The 23,771-nt window shown below is 38.9% G+C and overlaps 1 protein-coding gene across 3 annotated transcripts; it reads left to right on the forward strand.

The window, feature by feature from the left end:
• Positions 1–745: 745 nt before the first annotated feature.
• On the forward strand, positions 746–23,147 carry STARD3NL (STARD3 N-terminal like). 3 transcript variants are annotated; one of them, XM_058832782.1, is made up of 8 exons: positions 746–827; positions 12,639–12,935; positions 15,646–15,723; positions 17,486–17,563; positions 19,277–19,330; positions 19,424–19,541; positions 21,016–21,114; positions 23,078–23,147. In XM_058832782.1, the coding sequence occupies exons 2-8, from the start codon at positions 12,711–12,713 to the stop codon at positions 23,128–23,130; spliced, it is 705 nt and encodes a 234-aa protein (XP_058688765.1). In that variant the 5' UTR covers positions 746–827; positions 12,639–12,710; the 3' UTR covers positions 23,131–23,147. The 3 variants fall into 3 exon arrangements, with proteins under 3 accessions (XP_058688765.1, XP_058688764.1, XP_058688766.1); XM_058832781.1 differs by lacking the exon at positions 746–827 and adding an exon at positions 1,166–1,688; XM_058832783.1 differs by lacking the exons at positions 746–827; positions 17,486–17,563 and adding an exon at positions 1,166–1,688.
• Positions 23,148–23,771: the final 624 nt, after the last annotated feature.

Below are 23,771 nucleotides of genomic sequence, written 5' to 3' on the forward strand. Positions count from 1 at the left end.
TTGATTTTCTATTGTATTCTCACAATGACATCAATCATACCTAGATCCCTTCTCTGTGGTGACCAGAGGCATGACCCAAGGGAATGACCTGACGTTGTGTTAGAGGAGGCTTAGGTTGGGTATAAGAAAAAGGTTCTTTACCCAGAGTCTGGGGCTGGGCACTGGAACAGGCTCTCCAGGGAAGTGGTCACAGTACCAGCCTGACAGAGTTCAAGAGGCATTTGACAACGCTCTTGGGCACTCGTGTGACTCTTGGGGTCCTGTGCAGGGCCGGGAGTTGGACTCGATGATCCTTCCAACTCATACTTCTGTGATTTTCTGGCGCTAATCCCTGCAAATATAAGGACTGCGCTATGACAAGACACGAGTGGAATCCGGGCGAACGACAGCCAACCAGTCCCTCTGCACGTTCCGACGGCTCCAGTACAGCTTGGGAGTGTCGACGCTCAAAGACAAGAACCTTATCTATGGGCCGCCCCCGCTGCCTCGGCCTGGGCTCAGCCCCCAGCGCCTCCTGTGCCCCGAGCCCCGCAACAGCGGGGGCGGGCGGGGTGGCGGTGCGGGCCGCATCCCCGCTCCGTGAGGGAGGGGAGGCCGGGCCGGGCCCGCCGCATCCCCGCTCCGGGAGGCAGAGGGGGCCGGGCCCGCCGCATCCCCGCTCCGGGAGGCAGAGGGGGCCGGGCCCGCCGCATCCCCGCTCCGGGAGGCAGAGGGGAGGCCGGGCCGGGCCCGCCCCCTGCGGCCGGGCCCCGCCCCGCCAGTCCCCGCGGCCTGCGGCGCTGCCCGGTGCGGCGGGGCCGTCTGAGGGGCCGGAGCGGCGCGCCGGGGTGAGCTCGCTGCCGCCTCGCCCGGAGCGGGGGGCCAGGGGAGCGCAGGGGGAACAGGCCGACAGGGATGCGGGGCGTGTTGCTGGCAGAGGGGCGGCGGGACCGCCGGTGTGGTCCGGCCCGGTCCTCCCTTCCTTTCTCTTCCCTTCCCTCCCTTCCCTGTCCCCACTTCCTCCCGTGCCGGTGCCGCCGCTTTCTCCGGGGAGGGCGCGGGTTTGTCCCCCTCGGTACGCAGCCCTCTGACCCGGCTGGGGCGAGGGGGGGCGGGAGAGGAAGAGGAAGAGGAGGAAGGAGGAGGAAGAAGGCGATCACGTGCGGGAGGCGGGCGGAGCGGGGCGGGGGTCTGTTTCTGGGAAGGGGATCTCTCTCCGGGAAGGGGATCTCTCTCCGGGAAGGAGGCGCCTACGGCGCTCGGGGATGCTCAGCGGGCGGGGCCGCCTCTCCCACATGCCCGGCGCCTGTCCTTTTGCTGGCGGGGCCGGAGGAGGTTTGCTTTTCCCCTCTCTTTGCGATCCTAGCCCAGAAAATCCATCCTCACGGAGATACGGCGACCTGTTTGTTCTGCTGGTAACGGTGTGAGCGAGCCGGGCCCTGTGAACCCCGGCTTCCATCGCGGGAAAATGTGAATTTTAGCGTCGGGCTGAATTTAGGCAGCTTCGGAGAGGCACTGCCTGTGTTCAGCATCCGAATTTAAAGTGGGTCATTCATTGCTGAGGTGTTTTTAATCTGTGTTGAGAGTGTCGCCGGTACGTCTGCAGGGAGAGCTGGTTAAACCCTCAGCATTTGGTCTCCAGCAGCAGTTCAAGTTACTCATTGATGGAGTGCTAACACTCAGCAGTTCCCAACTCGCTGTAGTCAGGTGTAAGTAGACAGAGTTGTCAACTTTAACCTGGAAAATATTCACCACAAATACTAAACTTGCTTAAAGTTTCTTTGTTTGTTTGTTTTTAAATTGTGTTAGTATGCTTAAAGGCATAAGACCGTCACTGTTTTTGCACAAAGTTTTCAATGCTTTTTAGTGTGCACATTTGTCATTCTGGTTTACATAATGTCTACATATTATTTCTATTGTGTTGAATATTAATTGCTGTGAAAGTTGTCATTTTGTGCTGGAAATTGTAGTGTTTTGGGGCATTATTAGTGAATCCAACATTTTGAGAAGGCTCATTTCTATTTATAAGTCCATAGTGGTGCTACTATTTTTAGTAGATGTTTTTCATCAGCTTTGCAGTTTTAAGTAGGCCAGATGCAAAGTGATTTAAGGTTTGTTTATTTGTTTGTTGATGGTGTTCAGGGACAGATACTTTTCATAAAATGCACCACTGATCCTCTTGTTGTGGCAGAAATCCATAATTTTAAGGTTTTTTTTTTTGGTTGTTTTTTATGTGTTATTCATAATTTTTCAGGATGAATGTTGCTTTCTATAGACTTGGTATGTTGAGAAAGACATATATGACCTTTTAACCATGCTGGAATTTGTGAAATAGTAAACTCAGTTCAGATGGATTAGGCATTCTTTTTGGTGCATTTGGGCCTGAGTGTGGTTGTCTTGATGCAATGTGGTCTAATTTTCACAAATTCTCAAGTGTTTAGCCATTATTTTTTCAAAGTGAGTTTAGCACAGTTGTTCTAGGCCTTTATTCATGAGAAAGAATGGATTTAGACTTTAACATATTAATCTTTATCAGAGCATCCTAGCTAAATGTACAGTTATTAAAACATCTTTGTTAAAATGTTTTACTGGGCCAAACAATTTCTAGTAAGCACGACTAATAGATTTCACTCAGTGAATTAAGTCAGCATGAGCAATATTAACAGCAATTTTGCAGAAGGTATTGATCACATGGTAATGGTAAATCACACTTGTGATAACACGGACTCTGATTTCTCATGGTTAGGCAACAGTATCCAGCAACTCAGATGAGTCATTTTGAAGGATCACAGATTTGTTGCTTGTTAAACATTCTCTAATTCAACTGTATGTGCTAAATATCTGTTCTTAATTTGGAATCGTTAGCAACTGTGTTAAAAGACAACTTGTACATTGCCTCTCTGCCTTGCTGTCTTAAATTCAGCTAGGAGTAGATTTAAAAATGAAAAGTTGAAAAAAATAGTCTTAGAACGAAAAAGAACCAACTGGATATCTTCTAATGACATTATGCTTTTCATAATAAGTTCAGCTACTCAGTTATCAGCTGAAGCCCTAAAATAGCATCACTTCAGACCTCAGGAGTTAATTTCTATCTTGCACTGACAGAAAACTTAGATAAATTATGTGGAGGTGTGTTAAAATTAGTATTTTCTTCTGAAGGTTCAGCTGTAAGTCTTTCTAGAACTTGTTGCTACTTGGACTAGGTAATTGTTTTCTTACAATGTCCTCTAAGAAGAGAAATAGAGAGAATGTAAAACTCGAAACTTCCTTTTGTTTTGAAGCACCTTCAAGAACTGTAAAAAAGGAGTTAAGAGTGAAAAAAAAATCTTACAAAAGTTTATCCTGTTCTGAAATGGATGTCAGTTTCTTGAAATGCTTTTTTCTTTAAGAACTCTGAAGAATTTTCAGGGGTTGTTCGCCTGGAATAAATTTCTGCACCATTTTGTGGAATAGTTTTTGAGGGAGTGACAGAATCCTAAGTGTTTCTCACTAATACATAAAATGCCTGAGCTATTTCAGGAAGAGTCCCACAATTCTGTGCTAGCAAAAGAATAGCTTTTCCTGTCCAAGTAGTATCTGGCAGCAGCCTTGGGGCATGTTTTTGTTGTTGATTTGGGAAAAAAAAACCAAATAAACTTGTAGGAGTAGTCAGTGTCATAAACCAGTATCATGCTTGATGTTTGAGGCAATCAGTGAGCTGTTTGGCATCTTTAAAAGATTGTGTTTTATACTTAGAGAAATGCAGATGTGATAAAACAGGTAATGCTTTTGATATCTAAATGGTGGTTTTGACCCAGAATTAACTCTGAGAAACTGAATGAGTTATTGCTTATTTGGTGTTTAATGGAGAAATTTGCTATGAAATCTTCATTTCTGTGAGCTGATGTTGGGCGGCCTACAAAGTCAGCTTTAGAGAGTGGGTAACAGATGTGAAGAAGAGTTAGTACCAGATTCATTGGAGGTTTTTTAACTGTCTTTCCCTTATTTTTGTATCACTTCCCCTTTATGCTGACCTTTCCCTCCCTGCTTTTGCAAGAAATCATTAGCGTCTTATTTTTTCTTTGTATCTTTTATTGCATACAGGTATTGCTTGTGACTGTATGTGTATGTATACATAAAACATACAAAAATACTACATACATGTGTTATAGTTGTGGTGAGCTGACTGTATTAAACCTTAAAATCCTGATGTAGTTTCAGGTCTTTGGCAAGATTAGTCCAGAATGTTTAAACCAAAAGAAAGAGTTATTTTATTTTTAAGGAAACTTTAGTTTTGGTAATTAATTAAATAAGAGTTGGGATTGGATGATCTTCAATGTCCATTCCAATCCATAGCATTTTCTGATTCTATGAAGTGACTGCTATCAGTTGGAATGTATAGGTTGTAAATGGGATGACACATTGTCGGTTCTATAACTCAGTGTTTGAAGGACCTGATAGTGATAACATGCACAGAATTCAGTTTTGTAGTTGCAATGCTTAAGTATGTTGACCGCTGCTGAGATCTGAAGCAGACCTTTGGAACATGTTATGATGCTTCCTTTTTGTTAGTTTTTAGTATTTTCTTAAAATAGAATAGAGTTGCATGTTAGCTCTGTTGTTCAAAGCGTGGTTCTAATAAAGCCAGGGCGCAGGTTTGATCCCTGTATGGGCTAATAATTCTGGTTTGAGCTAATTTTAAATGTAAAAGTCTGGGATGTGCTGTTAAGAAGGAGTCCAGAGGGGAGGAGATGATGGAGATGAAAGGAAGGATTCTGATTTATGATTATGATAATTCTGATGCCAAATTTACGATCTGTTTACTTTGCCGTTTTTCTCAGCTCTTGTAGAATAAGAAATGAAGTGTTTGGAAAAGGACAATAGTGTTTTGTAGGACATGGCACAGTAGCAGGGATGCTTCAGGGAAAACTAGTCCAAGGTTGGAACATTTCAATTTGACTTTCTGTATCTATGAGCCTCACCCTTGGGATGGAGAAAGGTGACACTGCTGTTTCCTCAGATATTCTACTAACCTAAAAAATGTATTTACTTTTTTTTTTTTTTTTCTCTTTTTAACCTCCTTACAATGGTCTGAGAGAAATATTCAGTATATAAATGTGTGCAATTGTCCTTTTACTTTTGCTAGGTCACCATTGGAGCATAGGAAATTGGGGAAACATTTTTCTCAAGGAAACTGAGGGTTTCTTATTTTGGTTTTGTTTTTACATGGATAGGTTACCTATGGTAGGAGCTGCTAGTTCAGGGTAAAGCAGAGCTAGTCTAGTTCTGAACACTCAGATAAAGCCAAACTCTTTGTAAGGAGCTGTCTTTTGTATGCTGGTAAATCTTGCCCTGCCCCTCCAGTGGGAAACTTTCCCAGTCTTTAAATGTGTTACATATTTGTAACTTGTAATTCCTGCTGTGTTGCCTAATTGAAAAGCTAGGACATTGCCAAGCACTCTGCAGTATCTTCTGCTTATGTTCGGGGAATTTTGTGGGTGTGCATCAGTTTGAATTTTTCAGTCTTACTTTGATTAAAGTATCTGGCCCAGGTTTGGGGTTCTTTTGGTGGTGGTGTTTTGGTTTGTTGTTTTTTTTTTTTTTTAATATCCCTTCGTATTCACTCAGGAACATTTGTTTTTGAACAGAACAGTACTTCAGACCGTGTTTTTAAAGGCTTTAAAACATTAAAATGTTTCTGAGGCAATGATGTGTTAGAGCTAGAGACAGAATGAGTGCAGCTTGGAAGAGATTTAAGTGCCCTACAGGAGCATTGACTATCAGGAGGTCACTAGCAATGTATCCGCTACAAGCGGATTTCAGGAAAATTAGTTCTTGCAGTTATATAAACAGAAGAGGAACAGAGTGTGTCAGCAGAGTGGGTTTCGTTCATTTATGGTGGAAAATTGTAAAAAATGTGTGCAGGTAAGCTTTGGAGGCAGTTTCCAGCTCTTTGGGGTTTTTTTCACCCCAATTTATAATCAGCATTACTTCATCTTCATAGGAATTAGGTTTATCTTTGTTGGCTCTTAATCGGGGTGTGTGCTGGTACTGTCAGAAAACACACGGAGAGAATTCTGCTAACACTCCTGCACGTTAATACAGCTTCATACCAGAAATTGTCAGTTTCTTGGACTTCCAGTATGGAGTCTTTACAGATAATTGTATATTCTGTCCACATGTTGGCTAGGGCAATTTGTGTCTATGCCTAGATAAAGAGTGAAGTTGGGCTTCATGATGGTGACAGAAAAAAAAAAGGTTCAAGACCATTTTTCTTTAGGTATGTTAAAATTGTCCGAAACTGTCTTTAAGTATAACTTCAAAATTTGAATGTTATGTTACATACCATAGTGTATGTATGAACTGTTCTTGTGAGAAATTTGTGCCATGTAGTGTGTTATGTAATGTAAGCAGCAATGTCAGCCCTTTAATCAGAAAATAACTCCTTTGGTGAGGGACTGGCATGTTTTATTTGTCTCCCTATGAGGAAAGGTTTTAGCAAGGAAATGTTGGGGCTTTTTTGTCTTGTTTTGTTTTGTTGGGTTTTTTTTTTTTCTTTTTGCTATGAGTGAAAATAGCTGTTTTTTCAGTGTCAGGTTTTCTACTACCTGTAGTTTTCACAGTACTTGACCATCTTGGCCACTATATTGGCCATGTCAGCCTATTTTACTCATTGGGAAGAAGAAATATTTTCATGTTATTTTTTTAACATTCACAGAAAAGCTGTTTATGTTAGGAATTTTTGGGCCCTATTTGGCATTGTCAGAACACATAAAATAAGTATCCTAGGTGTTCAGTATGTTGCAACAGCAGCTGTGACACAATGTTACATTATTGCCTAGTTACTTTATGCAGACTTCTCTGATACTTTAGCCTAAATTGGCATTGCTTTTTCCAAATTGCCTCCATGTGACACTTCGATTTTGCTGAGCTGCTGATAGCTTTTGAGTAAGCCTTTTAAGCCTTTTTTTTTTTTTAATCACATCTGTTATCTCTTCTCAGTTAAATTCTGCTGTGTGGTTTGATTTTTTTATTGGTAAGAAAAACGTGTCATATATGGTGCTGCTGCTCATTTATGATACAGAAATGTAGTAAACAAAAATAGTTTAAACCAGGGACAATAAACTGGCAGAATAGGGGTAGAATGGTAGAAAAGAGAAGTAGCATTCTCATGTTGCATGTCTAAGATATGTGTAAAATTGACACACACAGTGTGTGCCGTCTGCTTCTGTCAGTATGAATTATATTAATTGTAAATGTAGCTTGAAATCATGGGCAAGCTCTCACTGTGTATTGCTTAAGTCCTTATTAGACTTTTAGGGAAGGACTGCAGTCCTAATCTTGATAATTTTAATTCCTTTGCTTTTCACTTAGTATACTAGCTAATACTATTAATAAGTGTAAAATCTGTATTTCACCAGAAAATTTGAGAATTTAATTCTCTGGAAGTTTGAGTTATAGCCATAATAATTAAGTGATTAATAAAAAAGGCAAAAAAAGCAAACCACACCTTTAATTTAAATAGATACAAACTTTGGGGGCTTTCTTTCCAGGAAAAATATGCCACTGTTGTCTATGACTTTGAATAGGTCAGCGTAATAAACTTACTTAGCTAAATATTTTAGTGGTAGATGAGTGAATACGTGCAGTTATGAAGAAAACAAAAAACCAAAACATAAAAATCTTACATCTTTTGAAATCAGGGGAAGCAAGAAGGTATATCACATATAGACTAGTATGGATTCTTATTTCAGAACTCTTATTTCCCTCTTAAATGTTTTGACACTTCAATAAGCTTGTGGATTCTGCCATTTCACCTGCCTAGGAGATGAAGGGAAAGTGGTGAATATTGTTTTCCTGGATTTTATTAAGGCATTTGATATTGTACCTCCCACATCCTTCTGAAGATGTCTGACTGTGAAGTGAGCAGGCAGATGGTGTGCTGGAAGAACTGGCTGAAGGGCAGGGCTCAAAGGAGGAATGGGGAATGGGGCTACACCTGGCTGGAGACCAGTCACCAGTGGTGTTCCTCAGGGCTCAATCCCGAGGCCAGTTCTGTTCAAAGTTTTTATCAGTGATCTGGAGGCAGGAGTCAAATTCACTGTTAGCAAGTTTGCTGATGGTGCTAAAGTGGGAGGTGCTGTTGACTGTCAAGGGACAAGAGGCCTTGCAGAGGGGAATGGATGGATTGGAGTGCTGATCATCAGTAGCATGAAACTGAACAAGAAAAATGCCAGACTCTGCACCTGGGATAGATTAATACCTTCCACAAGTACAAATTTGAAGAGGAGTAGCTAGGGAGCAGCACCACAGAAATGGGTCTGGGGATGCTGGCTGACAGCAGGCTCAAAGTCAGCAGTGGCAAACCTTCAGATACAGCACAACCAGCTGGTCAAAAGGAGTGATCATCCCACTCTATTTAGCACTGCTGCCACTTCATTTTGAGTACTCTGTGCATTTCTGAGGCCCAAAATTAAAAGGGATGTGAAGGTCCTTAAATGTGTGCAAGAGGAGGGCACTGAAGCTGAAGAGCTAGAAGTAATGCCCTGTGAGAAGCAGCTGAGGAGAGAAGAAGGCTGAGGGGTGACCACACTGTTGTCTGCAGCTTCCTGAGATGGTGGAGAGGTAGTACCCAGTACCAAGGCATGTGGGAATGGCTGAAAACTGCATCCATAAAGGCAGGTTCAGACTTCACATGAGGAAGCATTTCTTTATCAAGAGTGTTGTCAAACCATGGAAGAGTTTTCTTTGAGAAGGGGTTGATGCCCCAAGCCTGTCAGCATTTAAGAGGCATTTGGGCATTGGCCCTAATGCCATACTTAAACTTTTGGTCAGCCCTGAAGTGGTGAGGCAGTTGGATAAGGTGACTGTTTTCTGTCCTTTTCAGCTGAATACTCTATTCTATTCTGCACTCATGATGAGTCAAATAACAATAAGACTGTTATTTGCTGAAATGCCAGGGATTTTTTTAGCTTTGAAAACACTTTCAAAAACAAGTAACACAAGAGATATAGTGGAAACAGGATTTTATTTTTCTGACTCTTTCAGAACAGATGTTCACAAGCATTATCACAGTGTGCAGGTGTAGCCAAGAGCAGGCTAATTCAATCCTCAGTTTAGCTTGAAAAACCATCACTTGAAGTCTGGCAAAAGAAAGTCAGAGAGCTACAGAACATTTGCAAATCCCCTGCATCTTGTGGAGTGCCATTTGCTAGTGGGACTGCATGAGGAAAGCAGATTTCTGTCTCACTCGTGTGACTCTTGTGGCAAGGAGTTAATGGCACAATTTGCGTCCCACACAGTTGCTATGAGCTCCACCTCTCCAGGCAAGTTTGCCCATAGAGTTTCTTGGAATATTCTGAATTACGGGCTGTTTATCTTCCTGATGGGTGTCCTGCACCCAGGCTCTACAGAAAATGAATGTGCTGATCTCTAAACATCACTTCTTCATAGGATGTGTTTGTTTTAACCACACATCCTTCCTGCCATATAGAATAACCCAAACAATGGAACTGCCCGGAGATGAAACAAGTGATGCCAGGTGAACCCAGCCTCCTTCAAATCAGAGGCAGACACTGGGTCAAGCCACAGATGATACAGCAATCTTGAAAATATGTAACTGATATTGTAAAAACATCCTGAAAATTATCTAAAATATTAACCTTTACCAGAAACAGAAAAGTTGATAACTGACACACAAAGAAGGCTCTTTCTAGGAAAAAAGCCCTCAAAAGTTGTAAGAATGACTTTCTCTTTTTATTTGATAGTGAATTTTTTTCTGGCTGAATTAGCATTTGGCTTTCAAACACCCAAACCCCAAACATTCTCACACCTGTGTTATAATTTTTTTTTCTCTGATTCTAAATTATTTTGGTTTTTATAAAGAACAATAACCAACATCATGTATCACTTTGGATGCAAAAACACAAATAGTGCGGCAGCATGAATTGAGGCCAAGCAGTTCCTGCTTCCTGAAGAGCAAGAATAAGGGTCAGTTACAGTCACATGCAAAGGAATTGTGTGGCATTTTCAAAAGTATGACACATCTTAATGACACACCTTTTTTGTCCTCCTAAGCTTGTTCCTCCACATGACCAGGGATGCATGAAAAGCACTCCTGTGCCTGCCTGGTGCTTGTATTGCCCACATGGAGTGCTGAAAAGTGACAGCTCCTCATGGGGCTGCAAGCCTGGAACCTTTCCAAGCACAGGCTGTTTTGCACAAGCAAGAACCCCTGGAGAAATGGAGCCATGGGGAGAGCAGAGTTCGCTCCCACTGCAAACTTACCACAGGCAAGAGAGCCAGGGCATGATTGGTGCTTTGGAAGTGCAAGGGAGGAGAAATATTGTTGCTGGTAATGCTGAGATGGGTATGAAAGTGTCTGGCCAAGTCACTGTACAACACTAAAAGGGAAGTGTTGCTTTTTAATAGTCCCCACATGCCTATAAGACAGCTGCCAAAAAGGATATAAGATTTTTTTTGTGCACCCACCTGAAACCATCCGAGAATGTTGGTGTGATGAAATGACTGATTATGTAATTCAGGTATAAAGGAACTTTTTATTTTAATTAATGAAAGAAACTTTGGGAAACAATCCTCTGGCACACACTTAGTGATTAATTCAGTTTTCAGAGCTGTTGCAGAAAACAACTATGTCTGTTCAGTTAAAGAATCACAACATTTTGATGCTAGTTTAGTTTGACAAGAGAGGCCCTGCTACGTACCAAACATGAATCTGACAGTCAGCAGGAAGAACAAGACTAGGGACAAATTCCTTTGCTGTGAGTATCCCATCTAGAGGTCTTTGAGGCAAAAAACAGTCTGTCAGTAGCAAGGATTTCAGAGTACATGGAATTTATAAGCTGAATCTGATGTTTTGAGTCATGCTTGAACACAAACTGGTAGCCAGTGCATTTAAGACCATGCTTTTCTCTTTGCAGAGGGCCCCACAAATGGATGCTGAACTAGCACATTCTGAAACAGTTCACTCTGGCTGTACTAATTGCATTCCCATACTGTGCTCTATTTAGTAGTAATCCAGACTGGAAGTAACAGCTTCCTATATAATTGGCACTGAGAGCCACATCAAAATAAATATTTTTGCCAATGTAGATGGAAATTTCTTTGGAGGTTCAGGTGTTACTTGTCTTTTTTAAGTATGGCCACTGATGGCCTTGAGGTTTATGTCTCATCCCAAATGTTTTAATATGGGCTGCTGTTACATAGCAGGACACTTTAGCGTGAGGGTTTTCAGTACAAAGCAAGTGCTGTTTACAGCACTGGAGTGCAGTGATTGTGCTCACACCCTCGGGTTCAGGTGGCCCAAAGTTCACTGTGGTGCTCGAGGCACCTGACCAAACACACACCACGTGTCTTCCTCCTCTACAGCCCTTTGCCAGCCATGTTTTAGGCAGCTGCTGTGGAAACAAAGAAGGAAGATTTAAAAGTACATTGCCTGGTGCTTTGAGTTCCCTAAAGGCTGTTCTGTGTGACTTGACCTTAGGCATTGATGATCCCTGACTGGCCTGTGTCTTCCTCAGCTGGGATGTGTGTGCTCTGGCAGCTCCCAGCACCACCTTTACTTTTCCCCTGTGTCCTTGTATCCTCCCTTGTCTTTGCTTAGTGGTATGTTACAGGGCCCCTGTAACACAAAGCCTGTTGGGCTCTGACTGACAGTGTTCTTCCATCCTTGGAGTTGAAATGCTGTTGAAAGGCAGGAGTGGGAAGAATTTCTCTATCTCTTGCCATTTACTGAAACACAATCCACCCAGGAGGAGGCAAACTTTTGTTCTTGAATTTCAAAAAGCTGTTCCCCTTAGTGTTACAAAAACTTGTCTGATGTGGTTTGTACTGCAGGATATATAGCTTAATCATCTGAGCATTTTGAATAAAATTAAATTTTCTATGTGTTTCCATTAAACTTTTGTGACCTTCTGAGTCTACCCTTTCTAGAAGCTTTAATTGGAAAAATATTCTCATGGAGGATTTGGGTGAATCATGCATCAAACTGCTCCAGTTTTATAGGAAATTCAGCCTGAAAATTCTTTTAAAAGCCTTGTAGTCAGAAGAGACTTAGGGTAATTGCATTACCTTTAACCAGTAGTTACACAAACTTTTTTCATGGAGAATCCGCCTGGAAATGCAAGTTGCTATAGCAGCTGAATCTACAGAGCATACATCAGTGTATACACTTTATAGAATGATTACTACACTGTTCAGGGATTTTAATGGACTTTTAATCTTTTGTTACTGTCAGCTCTGGATGTGCTATTAGCTAACACTACCATTTTTCAGGAAGTGTATGTGGAAGGTCCTTGAAGTTGTCTTCCTATTTATTGAGAGCATTTAAATCAGTATTGAAAATCTTAAGAGATGCATAACATCATTCTTTTTATTCATTCTATTCAATGATCTCACTCTAACAACATGGAGAAATGATCCTTCTAAATCTAGACAGTGCTCCCTTATTTCAAATGGCCTAATTGAACATAAATTCTCTTGCTTCACAAATCCTCTGAGATGAAGAGGAACTTGAGTCTGTGTTAGAAACAATTTTGAGGGCTTTACTTGCCTCATTCCCTTAGTCATCAGTTTAGCAAAAAGAGAACTGACATTGTAAGGTGAAAATATCTCTTGGAATTATGGAGGTTTGGTGACTGTTTTTTTGTTTGTTTGTTTAGAAATTCTTCCTGTATGGATCAGCCTTCTAGTGATGGTGAAATTGGGAGAAGACCACTCTAAGCAAACGCAGGATGAATCGGGTCCCAGCTGATACAGAAAATGCTCACAGTAGCAGTGTGGAATCTTGTCCTTCCTTGCGGGATGTCCACTCCATCAACCCAACGCAGCTGATGGCAAGGATTGAGTCATATGAAGGCAGGGAGAAGAAAGGCATATCAGATGTCAGAAGGACTTTCTGTTTGTTTGTTACATTTGATCTCTTATTCATAACCTTACTGTGGATAATAGAATTAAATGTGAGTTGTCATTTCAGTACCTACCCTTAGACACTATATTAAGTATTTATTCACTTCAGAGATGGTTAAAAAGTTGCCCTTTTCTATCCAAAATTATGTTATTTGTATCTGTTTAAGTTTTAGCAGCTTATTACTTCAAGCTTCCATGAACACAGTACCTACTCAACTGCACCTACTTTTATTCATTAGCATACATGTTTATTGTATTATGAAACCTTTAGATATTCCTGTAGTCTGTGAACCATGCTGAAAAAAACATTGGAAATCCAGTACAGTCTTCAGGCATCAAATAAACAAAAATGTTAGTGTATGTCTTTGAATTTAGTAAGAAATGTGAATTTTAACAGGATTCAAGGCTCTGCCTTCTGAGTAACTTTAAGTCAGTGATATTTCACTGAGTTGTTAGTCCCTTTTTATGGCCAAAACTTTTCTTTTGTTCTGATGTATTTTCTTTGGTGTAATCTTGGTGTGTTATACATTATGGATGGCAGGGTACATTTAAACAACATAAACTCCCACAGTTGCCACCTTTTAACTCCAGCATTTGTAATCTAGAAAATGAGGCTGTTCTCCTAAAATTTCCAGAATGCAACACGATAGCTCATTTGTTATTTCATAAGTAGCATCCTAGTTCTTGAGCTGGGTTTTAAGCTATAATCTAGTTTGCATTTAAGAAAGGACATACTAAGGAGGAATTCCTTTTTGAGAAAGAAAGTTCTTGAGTAAATATTTTTTATCAACATTTCTTTATGATATGAATAACCTTGGTTATTAATTTACATTATGACACTTCAGGAGCTGTCTAATAGTGTATCAATACAATGAAAAATACTCATTCTCATTTAATTTGAGAAAGCAGATTTTGCTTGCCTGAATGATGTAATTTTGGGACTAGACTTTCTGTTTTCTCTCTAGATGGAAATATGGTTGTAGCATAGTGTTCTGATGCAGTTCTTTTTTAGGCCAGTTTCTCAACAGCTTGTACTACCAAGAGGAACAGAGTGGGTTTGTCTCTCTTATTGAAGTTTCAGAGTACAGATTTTCACTCGAGTGCTCTTTAGAATATTGAAGACTGAATAGAAAGTGCTACCAATTCATGATATCATGTTGTTTAATTTTGAATGCTACAGTATTAAGGGACCTCAAGATCACAGCAATTGTAAAGAGCTTTATTTTCAGGACAACATATTATGAACTGGTGTCCTATACTGCTACATGTCAGCAAGAATAAAAACAAGGATTTTGTCATTAAAAGCCAATGATATTAGAAGCTAAAATTTGATATCTGGGATCTGACATGTGCTTAGGTTTTTTGTTCTGTTTTAATTGCTTTGTTTGCTGGGAAGCCAAGTAGTATTGTGTTAGGACTGTAATTGGTGCATAAATAAAGGGTCAGAATTGCAATGAGAGTTCCTGTAAACATTGTTTTCACTTTGTTGCCATTATCCAGTTTCCTTAGGTGTAGTGTAATTTATCATTAAATGCTTCAGGGAATAGTTCCATGGCATTTTGAGGAAAAATCAAGGCTTTCATGGTTCTCTGTTTGTCCTTATGTTAACATGGTGCTCACACAGCCACACAGCAATGAACAGCTTGCAGTGGGAGAAGCTGATCTTCCTTATTTATGCTGGAAACAGATAATCACACTTGATGCAGCAGAGCTACCAAGGGAAAACTGTATTTAGAAAGTGGTTTGTTAGGTAGCCATAGAGGGGAGGGAGAGAAGAAGAAATAGAAGAAATTCTGAGTTGGAGTTACTAGTCTAAGGAAAATACTGTCCAGCAGTATAGTTGGAAAAGTATGGAAGCTTGTAGATTGTATTGCTTTGAGATAGTGAGCATATGTTGTTGGTGTTCTTTGGTAGCTTCTTTCCTTAAAAAGATGACAGTAGTCAAACTCAATATTAAAGCCTTCTGTTGGTGTTGTTTTACATAACTATTTCAAGCAGTGCCTAATTATGGAATTTCGTATTAAAGACAATAGAAGATGGACACTGAGGTTTTTCATTTTCTGATTAGATACTCCTCTCATTTTCTGAGCCAATACACCTTAAATTATTTTCTTACAAGGTCAGTTTGAACAGTAGAATCCTTCCACTGGAAAGAAACATGGTGGCTAAGGAAGATGTAATTTTGAATCTCATCAGCAAATGGAAGAATTAAACTTGAATACTAGTTATTTGTGCGAGATTAATAGTTGCAGCTTTTGCATTTTTTACTGTGGATCTTTTGGCTCAGCTTTCTTAACAAATCATGTGAGGGCTGATAAGGAAGAGATCTGAAGTATGAATTCAGTTTCTGTTCTGTTTCCTATTTGCTAACACATGACTAACTAGAGCTGGGTTATGGTTGGCTTTTGGATCAGCTGGTTTGATCCTCCTCATAAGAGGTAAACTGTTTTGTGAGTTTGTGTAACAGAACTTAACATTTAATCATTTATTCCTCCCTCAATAACTTGCTTGCTTTTATTTTGGGGCAGCCTGAAATGTAGCTTGCCTAGATCAGATGATAATCCTAAATGTTTTCACTCAGAAAAGTCTATGTAATCTTGAAAAACAACAGTAGTTTTGACATTATCATTCTTGACAGACTTCTCTTCTGTATTTAGTTTAATGATCTTTTTGTATAGCAGCAGGGAATTATTAGTTTTACTCTTCGTATTTGTGCGTATTTTGTTTTCTGAAGCTGTATGTGTTGTTGTTCCTTTGTAGGTAAAAGGAGGCATTGAGACTACCTTAGAGAAAGAAGTTCTGCATTATGACTACTCTTCTTCATATTTTGATATATTTGTAAGTGTTCTCAAAAAAAGAAAAAGGAGCAGCAAAAGTATAGTTTTCTCATTCCTCCTTTCACAGATGTTCCTAGCTTCAGTCTTGTGAAAGGGTTGATCTTTTGATTATTTAAACCAGAAGGGGAAAGTTTCACCCATCTAGGGGTTGCCCAGTCCTGCTCTGGCAGCAGGCTCATGGAGCCTGTGAATAGAAATACTTAGGGCTAATCAATTTGCATCTTTAGCTTTGGGGTGCATGGAAAAGCAGATGGAAAACCCAGTGAAGAATGTGACTTTGATGTGACATAAGGTCATCTCTAGCTCTAAAATAATTTTGATTAAACTGAAGTTTTTGTCCTTCCGTGGGCAGAAGGTGGCTGCAGTGAGGAGGGACTTGTTCCCAGGGTGGCCTGCACAGGGCAGGTTTTTCAGAGTTCTGTGTTTTAACACAAAAAGAGCTGACATGAAGTATGATTCTCCTTTACTATGTATAAGTACCTTAAGCACATAAGAGGAACTCTATTGCATTAGGAAAGTTTTTCTTTAAGCAAAGCTGTAGCTCCATAGTTGCAATGCATTTTGCACTGCACAGCTCAAGTAAAAGCTGTTTCTTTACAGTTCTTCTAAAGGGCAAGATTTTTGACCTACCAGATCTTGTTTGCCTTGCAGAGATGGTTTGGTATCAGCCATCTTATACTGATGACCATATCGAGAATCCGTCTTTGAAACTGGTATAAAAACCCATCCTTCTGCATTGGACATCTGCTGTGTCAAATGAACTTACGTACTAGATTCAAAAATTTTATAAGCCAGCAAACTGTGCTCCTCCCTTTCTCATTGTTTTGCTGGCAGGTTCTCCATGATATACCATACTGCAGAAGGCAAAAAGTGTTATCTGTAAATGTTTATGCTCTGGAAATTTATCCTGTAGGTGAACCAAAGCTTAAGAACATGTAATGCAAAATAATGGACTTCTATGATATTATATTCCCTTTGAAGGGACTAGAACTTTAAATTTTGCAAAATTATTTGTGGGTTTTTACAGGATTTCCTCTGTTTCTACTATATATTTGCATAAGATTAAATGGGTTTATCATACTTCTGGCCATGGCTGTCCTTGATTTATCTTCATTTTTAAGCATTTGTTTCACACTTTTTCAGTTCTGAACACATGTTTTACAACAAGCTGGAGACAATCTACTATCAAAAAATAAACAGGGAAATTGAAGCCTAATTCAGAGATCTTGTCTGTCTGCTATTGATTTAAATTTTTGGCCTACAGATACCATAACTTACCTTTCTCTACTGCCAGGTCTGCTATTGTAGGCAGCTACATAAAGAATAATTGATTGTTGCCATGTTAATATTTCACAAAATACTAGAAGTATAGTAGCACACCGCTAAGATCAATAAGATGCACAGTGATGCACAAGGTATTTGCTGGATTAACTGCATCCAGATTTAACTGTTTAGATTCCAGTCAGGTAAAATGATCATGAGCACACTTTGTATAGCTTTCTTATGTTTCTAACTTATTTGTGGAGTGGCACATGCTTGCATATTTGTGCCTGTGCAGACGTGTGGATGTTGCTATTTGCTTTACAAATGAGGAATTACATTCTATTTCTGTTTTATAAGGACACATTCAAATTTGTTTCTTGGTAACAGAGCTTAGACTGTCCTGTTTTTTTGCAACTAGTTAGTATTTTCAGTGAGCTGAGAATATTGTGGTTCTTCTGTGTTCTGAATTAACCAACCAATATTTTTTCCTCTCTCTATAGCTACTGGCAGTCTTTCGGTTTAAGGTGTTAATACTTGCATATGCAATGTGCAGACTGCGCCATTGGTGGGCAATAGCTGTGAGTAGTAGCCAAGCATAATGGAGTTTTTCCTAGAATGGATCAAGCAGACAAAAGTTTAGATGCCTCTTAACACTTGTGTGTTAAGAATCATCTTGATGGTGTATATACAAAAATTTGTTGTACAGTAACATATTAAGAACTTGTTTTCTGGAAGATTTTCAGCCTAAAGGCAAGAATTTAATAGCACAGTGGGTGTGGTTCTTATTAGGTATCATGTTAATACAAATTGAAGATTTATTTTTCCAGTATGTATGGCTAGTCATAACTGCTTGTTACCTCTGAGACTTGTTAATTAATGTTGGAAATAAATTTGCATTTGTAATAGTGAACCTTCTTCAAAACCAAGAATTAGCATTATTGTGCCAGAGATCCAGGTGTCCATTAAGTCCCACATTCTTACTTTAAAAAGTTTTAGGTGCCACCCATTGAACACTAGCACCTGCATTGCTTCATGCTCCAATAAGAAAGGCTGAATATGCATCCCTTCTTAAAAAGGAACCTCTCAAGAACTGTAGGCAACCACAGCTGATTTTGGAGCCAATATCTTTAATGCAGCTGTACAGTGTGGATGACAAGGAATGCAAAATTTGGTGAAAAATTTATGCTTCATCAACACTATAGGTTGTAATACAATAGGTGTATTGCTCGCTTAGTGCTTTGTAAATCAGACTTTTTTTTTTCCTTACACTGTGGTAGGTGCATGTAGAACATGTTCATGTGTAACTCTCTTCAAGTGAGTAGCATGCAGTTTGCTTAATACTTTGAGACTACATCCCAAGATTTTTGTAGAATGTGTTACTAGCATGGCACAAACACATATATAATGGTAGCCACCGCTCTGATTGTGCTTATATTTAAATGCATGCCTCTTAAAAGTCCTTGCTCTTATTTGTGTAGCTCTAGAGTATTTCTTAATCCTCCACCTTGATGCCTTTGTTTGTGAGGTGGTGAGACTGAGCCCATCATGGTAGCAAGTAATTAGATACATAAAGCTTCACTGAGGGTTTTGCCAAAGCCTTGAATCTTAACATCCTACCTGTGATTGACAGAAGTTGATTCTGCAGTTTTTCTAAGAATTACTGGACCCAAATGCACCAGAAGATATAGAGGCCTTGCTTATATGAACAGTACTTGTTCATTGCTTTTTCAGATTTTGGGGATTTTTAGATATTTTATCCAGCATGATAATTCTTTAAAATATATCAGGGACTATCAAGTCTTAAAAAAAAAATACATTTTTCAAAATACCACTTCATGAACTAAAATATTTATTCCAATTTACTCCCACAAGGATGTTTTGTTGTTTAAAATGGATATTTTGATTTAGATGGTAGTGAAAAGCATTTGGAACAAGTGCTGTTTGCTTTTTTCCCAAAATACATAAATAGTTGGGGTTTTTTTAAGGGACTTGATGAATAAAGTACACTATCTTCATTATACAGTAAGATCACAATTTACATAACTCAGGCAGTTTAGTTTCTACACAAATGTTATCTGCTATGTGGAAATCAATGGAGGCGTTTGTAATAAAAGTTATCTTTTATAAGGTTATTTTAATAGCACTTTAAGTTAATTGTATCATGCTTGTTACATTTTATTAATCGATGTGATCTTGCTGTTGTCAGTAAATATTTGAAGTTGCAACTAATAGACAATGGCGGAAATAAAAAACTAAATCCATTTATTAGTTTTTCTGTTTGTCTCTTTCAGTTCACAACAGCAGTGACCAGTGCCTTTTTATTAGCAAAAGTAATTATTTCACAGGTATATATTCTAATCAAATATTTGTTTTACTTTTTTTTTTCTTAAAAGCAAGATTCTTCAGAGTAATTTTTATAATGTTTTCTTTTTTTCTAGCTGTTCTCACAGGGTGCTTTTGGCTATGTGCTGCCCATCATATCCTTCATACTTGCCTGGATTGAAACTTGGTTCCTGGACTTTAAAGTGTTACCACAAGAAGCTGAAGAAGAAAATAGTAAGCTTGTGATATTTCCCATCAATCACTGCAGTTGGCAACATTTGATCCTCTTTTAACTGGCATAAGAATGCTTCTTTAAGCTTCTCAAATTATATCAAATGGCATGATATTTTCCTCTTTGGGAAAGGAAAATATGCCTTCAAAGAAGTCAGGTTTTAATTAATTTAGGGGGGCAAAGTTAAAAGTTAGAAGGGCCAGATCAGCAGTTTGTCAAGCACTTGGGAATGCATTTAACTTTATATGCTTGAGATATGAAAATTTAACTGACTTGGGCTTGTAAAACTTTATTTTTTGGGTCTATAAAGTATCTGGCTTCTCTTTTAGGAAGAGTAGGCACAATAACTAATTCAATGTCACTAACTCTTCTTTTGAGGTGGAAAGGGAAAAGCAAAGAAGTGTTGTGGACAGTCTGTTTCATGCCTAGGCAGAATGAAACCAGAACAAATATGAATTTCAACCTTTGAGATGAGGCACCAGGTCATCTGACACTCAATATATTCAGCTAAATGGAAGAAATCCACTGTTTCGGTTGAAAGAGAATACTGCTTGAGTGGTGAGGGAAAGAAAACTTACAGATGTTTGTGAGTTTCAACAGCAGGAGAGTAATTATACAGCCAACCTGTTATTTATGCATCATTACCTGAAATACAGTCTGAAACTCTTGGAAAAGAAGATGTTTATCTGTTAAGTAAATCAAAAATTTTACATGGGCATGGATGCCTCCACTTTTTGTGCTCTGAGTTCAGTCTTTCTACTTTGATCCCTTCCCTCTTCTTTTTAACTGGTCTGAGCAAGAAGTTGGTTAAACAAGAACAGTGGAGTTTGCCTGGAGAAAAAGAAACCTGGAGTAACGTTTTTTATCTTATGAGCAGATGAGAAAATACAGCTGCATCACAGAGTTATCACAATAGATAAGAAATATAACCAGTTCAGAGACTTGCATTTTCTCATACTGAATATTCATAGACAAAATATTCCATACTTACACATGCAAATAGTTCATGAAGGTTGCAGAAAATGAGTATGTTGAGACAGACAGGTGAAAGTAAAAAAAGCAGGCCATTAGTGAAGGGTCATAGTAGCAAAGAGAGAAAATAATTCATTTGGTTATGCATGGCATCTCACTGATCATTAAAAATATATTTCAGAAGTCTTAGTTAGGCAGTGAATATTGATGAATATGGCAACCTAACCATGTAAGTGCACATAGTAGAAGGAAAGATTCCTTAATTCATGTGTGCACTATCTCTGTTTTGCTGGAGTATGTCACCTTAGTTGCCAGCATTTAAATAGAAGATATAAATTGATTGTTGATGATCTTTTAAAATGTATTTATTTAAAGAAGTAACTGGTTAAGAATGCTAATATAATACATCAGTCTTCAAGATTCTTCATCAGTATTTGATCTTTAAGATTTTATGTGCCAGGATCGAGGAATTATTTTTGGTTTTTTTGTTTGTTTGTTTTTTAGGATTTTTGATAGCACAGGATGCTTCAGAACGAGCAGCTCTTCTTCACCCAGGAGTCCTCTCTGATGGGCAGTTCTATTCTCCTCCTGAGTCTGTAGCAGGTAGTTACGTTTGCTTAGAAAAGGATTTTCATATTCACTTTACACTCCTGCATATTTCACACCCTTCAAGAGGGGAAGGGAAAAAATACATTTTTGTTTTTAAATGAAAACTGTGTTTATCATCCTAAAATGCAAGATTCTTTTTTGTTCAGTAATTCAGTTTCATTACTACCTATCAGATGAGTTACAATACACATGATTAGTATATATTCTGACTAAAATCAAAGTAAACCTGAAATAAAGTGGCACCACAACTGAAGGGAGACAGTTATGGTTTGCTTCTGCTATTGATGATCCTTATGGGTCCCTTCCAGCTTGAAATGTTCTGTGATCTCTTACTTCCCAGCAATAGCACTATTGAATCTAGCCTAAACATGGAGCTTTATACTGTCTTAGGATAGACAATGAATCTGAAACTTCTATAAGTCAAACTGAAATTTCAATCAGAGCTTTTTTTCTTTCCTCATAGCCAAAAGAAAAAGCCTTCTATCTATAAAAAGGCTCACCTATCTGGGTAAATCAAATCAGTGGGTAATGTTAAGTGCATCTTAACTCTGCATATCATGTGCTTTGTCTAGCTGAGATATGAGCTGCTTAAATCAAAAATAATTGTAAATACTGCAAGATTCAAGAATGTGTCTCCAGCATTTCAAGGAAATAAGTAATTTCTTGGTGGATTGAATCAATTTGAGTCACCTGAGAATGCACTGGGAACCCTGAAATCCTGTATCAGTGTTTTTCCCCTAAAATGTAAACCTCCTTTGCAAAGCTATGCTGTATATTGCCATATAATTAAAATAATACTTTCTAGTTGCTGCAGGTAAGTTTGTCTATCTTGCATTATAGAGTTACACATGTTGGTGATACTTTACATTTTAGTATCTGCCTCTGGTTTCTAAACTGTGCAGAGTATCTCGGCTCAGTGAATGACTTCGAGCTCCATCTAGGGGTCACAGAGCGTTAGTGTCGAGTATAACCAATGATTCGGAGTGAAAATGAATTTTAGCTAAAACTATGGGTCTGCTTTGAGGAATAATGGAAGTATTGTACTGGGCTCAACTGTTCAGCCTGGGTTTTGTGAAGTTTTTTTAGTGACAGAATACAGAGTGTGAGAGGAAGTGTAAGTGGAGGTACCATGTTTTTCTAGACATTGTGGCTGGGTCAGTGTTGTTTGTGCAATGAGGTGGTGTGTGTCAGCATGCACATGTTGACTGTAGGTGTACCATTACTTTCAGCTTTCTCCAGGTCTGCCCTGACTGCCAAGTATATTTTAAGCACCCTTTATGGGTATGAGACGCAAAAGAAGCAGTCAGATTAATATATTTGGGCTAAGACACACTGGTAGTCACCAAGTGAACCAAGTGAAATATAGATATTGGATAATGTAGAGTAAAAATATCTAATAATTAAATTTTTTCTTCAAAAAATGCATTTCTTTCTGAGAAGACAAACTGTAAATTGTTCTAAGAGAGCAATTTTTTGGTCATTTTGCCATACATATTGATCTGACAAATATTTAGAGATAAACTATCCCCTGTGATCATGCAGCAGGGAATAAACCTCTCTGCTGACATGGCAACATTTCTTAAATCTTTGCTTTTAGGAGGTGATGTTTAAAATGAGCTCTGTTGGAATTTTCAGCATATTTATCTCTTTTTTAAATTTCTTGAAGCTATAGGTATCTGGGGATATACCCTGGAGCCATTTCTTTATATGGGGTGACCCTTCATCTTCGACATTGGTTACTTGGTAACCAAGTCTATTCTGGAGGTAGCAAGTGGAAAATCAGGCTGGAAAGAGTAAATTTATTCAGTTTCTGTATAATTTGAGCTTCAAAATGTGGCAGATATGCTATTCCAAGAAATGAAAGGCATTCAGATTAATTTTTCCAAAAAAAACTAAACACTTTTGTATCTTTTAACTCTCCTCAACTAATCTACAGCGTTCTTGTCTTCCTTTTCAGGTTCTGATGAAGACTCTGAAGAAAAGCAAGACAGTGAAAAGCCAATTGTATAGCAAATAAGAAGAAGCAGGTAAGTTCCTTTGTGTAAAACCTGAATATTGCTAAAGATAGGGTTTTTTCTTCCTGGTTCCTTTCCAAACAAATTAAATGGTGTGTTAACTCTTAAGAGTTCATAATTTTTGAACTCAGTCTGTCTCTCATAACAGCGTTCAAGAAGGAATCCTGCCAAGCTCTTGAGAGTCTGGAGTTGGGCTCCTCTACATTTATTTTCTGGTTGTCCTGGAAAGGACATTGGTGGACCAAATGTGTAAAAGCTCCTTTTCTTGGCAGCAGAGAGATATACTTCTTTGAAGATGAAAACACATAATCCTAGGAAGAGGTTTTCTTTGGTTTAAATCTAGGACAAGTGTGCCTGAAGATTTCATGGGCAAGCCTGCTTAGATATTCTCAGTCTGTTTAATACTACAAACGGGTTACACTGGAGCAGCCTCATCTTAAGATTTTTGTAGTGTACTTTGTTTAAATATGAGATTATTTCCTTATTTTGGAAATTACTTAATTTTCTTCTGGAGTTAAAGTGAAAGCCCCATGCTTCACCACTTCACCACTCACAGCAAAGCTCAAGCTAGGGGAGGTATTAAATGTTCTTGAGAAGCTGAAATTTCTAATTTGAAGCCTTCTAGTGCTCACCTGG

Source organism: Poecile atricapillus, chromosome 2, assembly GCF_030490865.1.
Source record: "Poecile atricapillus isolate bPoeAtr1 chromosome 2, bPoeAtr1.hap1, whole genome shotgun sequence".
NCBI classification, from domain to species: Eukaryota; Metazoa; Chordata; class Aves; order Passeriformes; family Paridae; genus Poecile; species Poecile atricapillus.

Excerpts from the sequence above, each read along its gene's own strand:
- STARD3NL (XM_058832782.1), top strand. The coding sequence starts at position 12,711 with ATGAATCGGGTCCCAGCTGATACAGAAAATGCTCACAGTAGCAGTGTG. Across the intron at positions 15,724-17,485 it reads CTTCATATTTTGATATATTT|CTACTGGCAGTCTTTCGGTT; the intron begins GTAAGTGTTCTC and ends CTCTCTCTATAG. Across the intron at positions 19,542-21,015 it reads AGAAGCTGAAGAAGAAAATA|GATTTTTGATAGCACAGGAT; the intron begins GTAAGCTTGTGA and ends TTTGTTTTTTAG.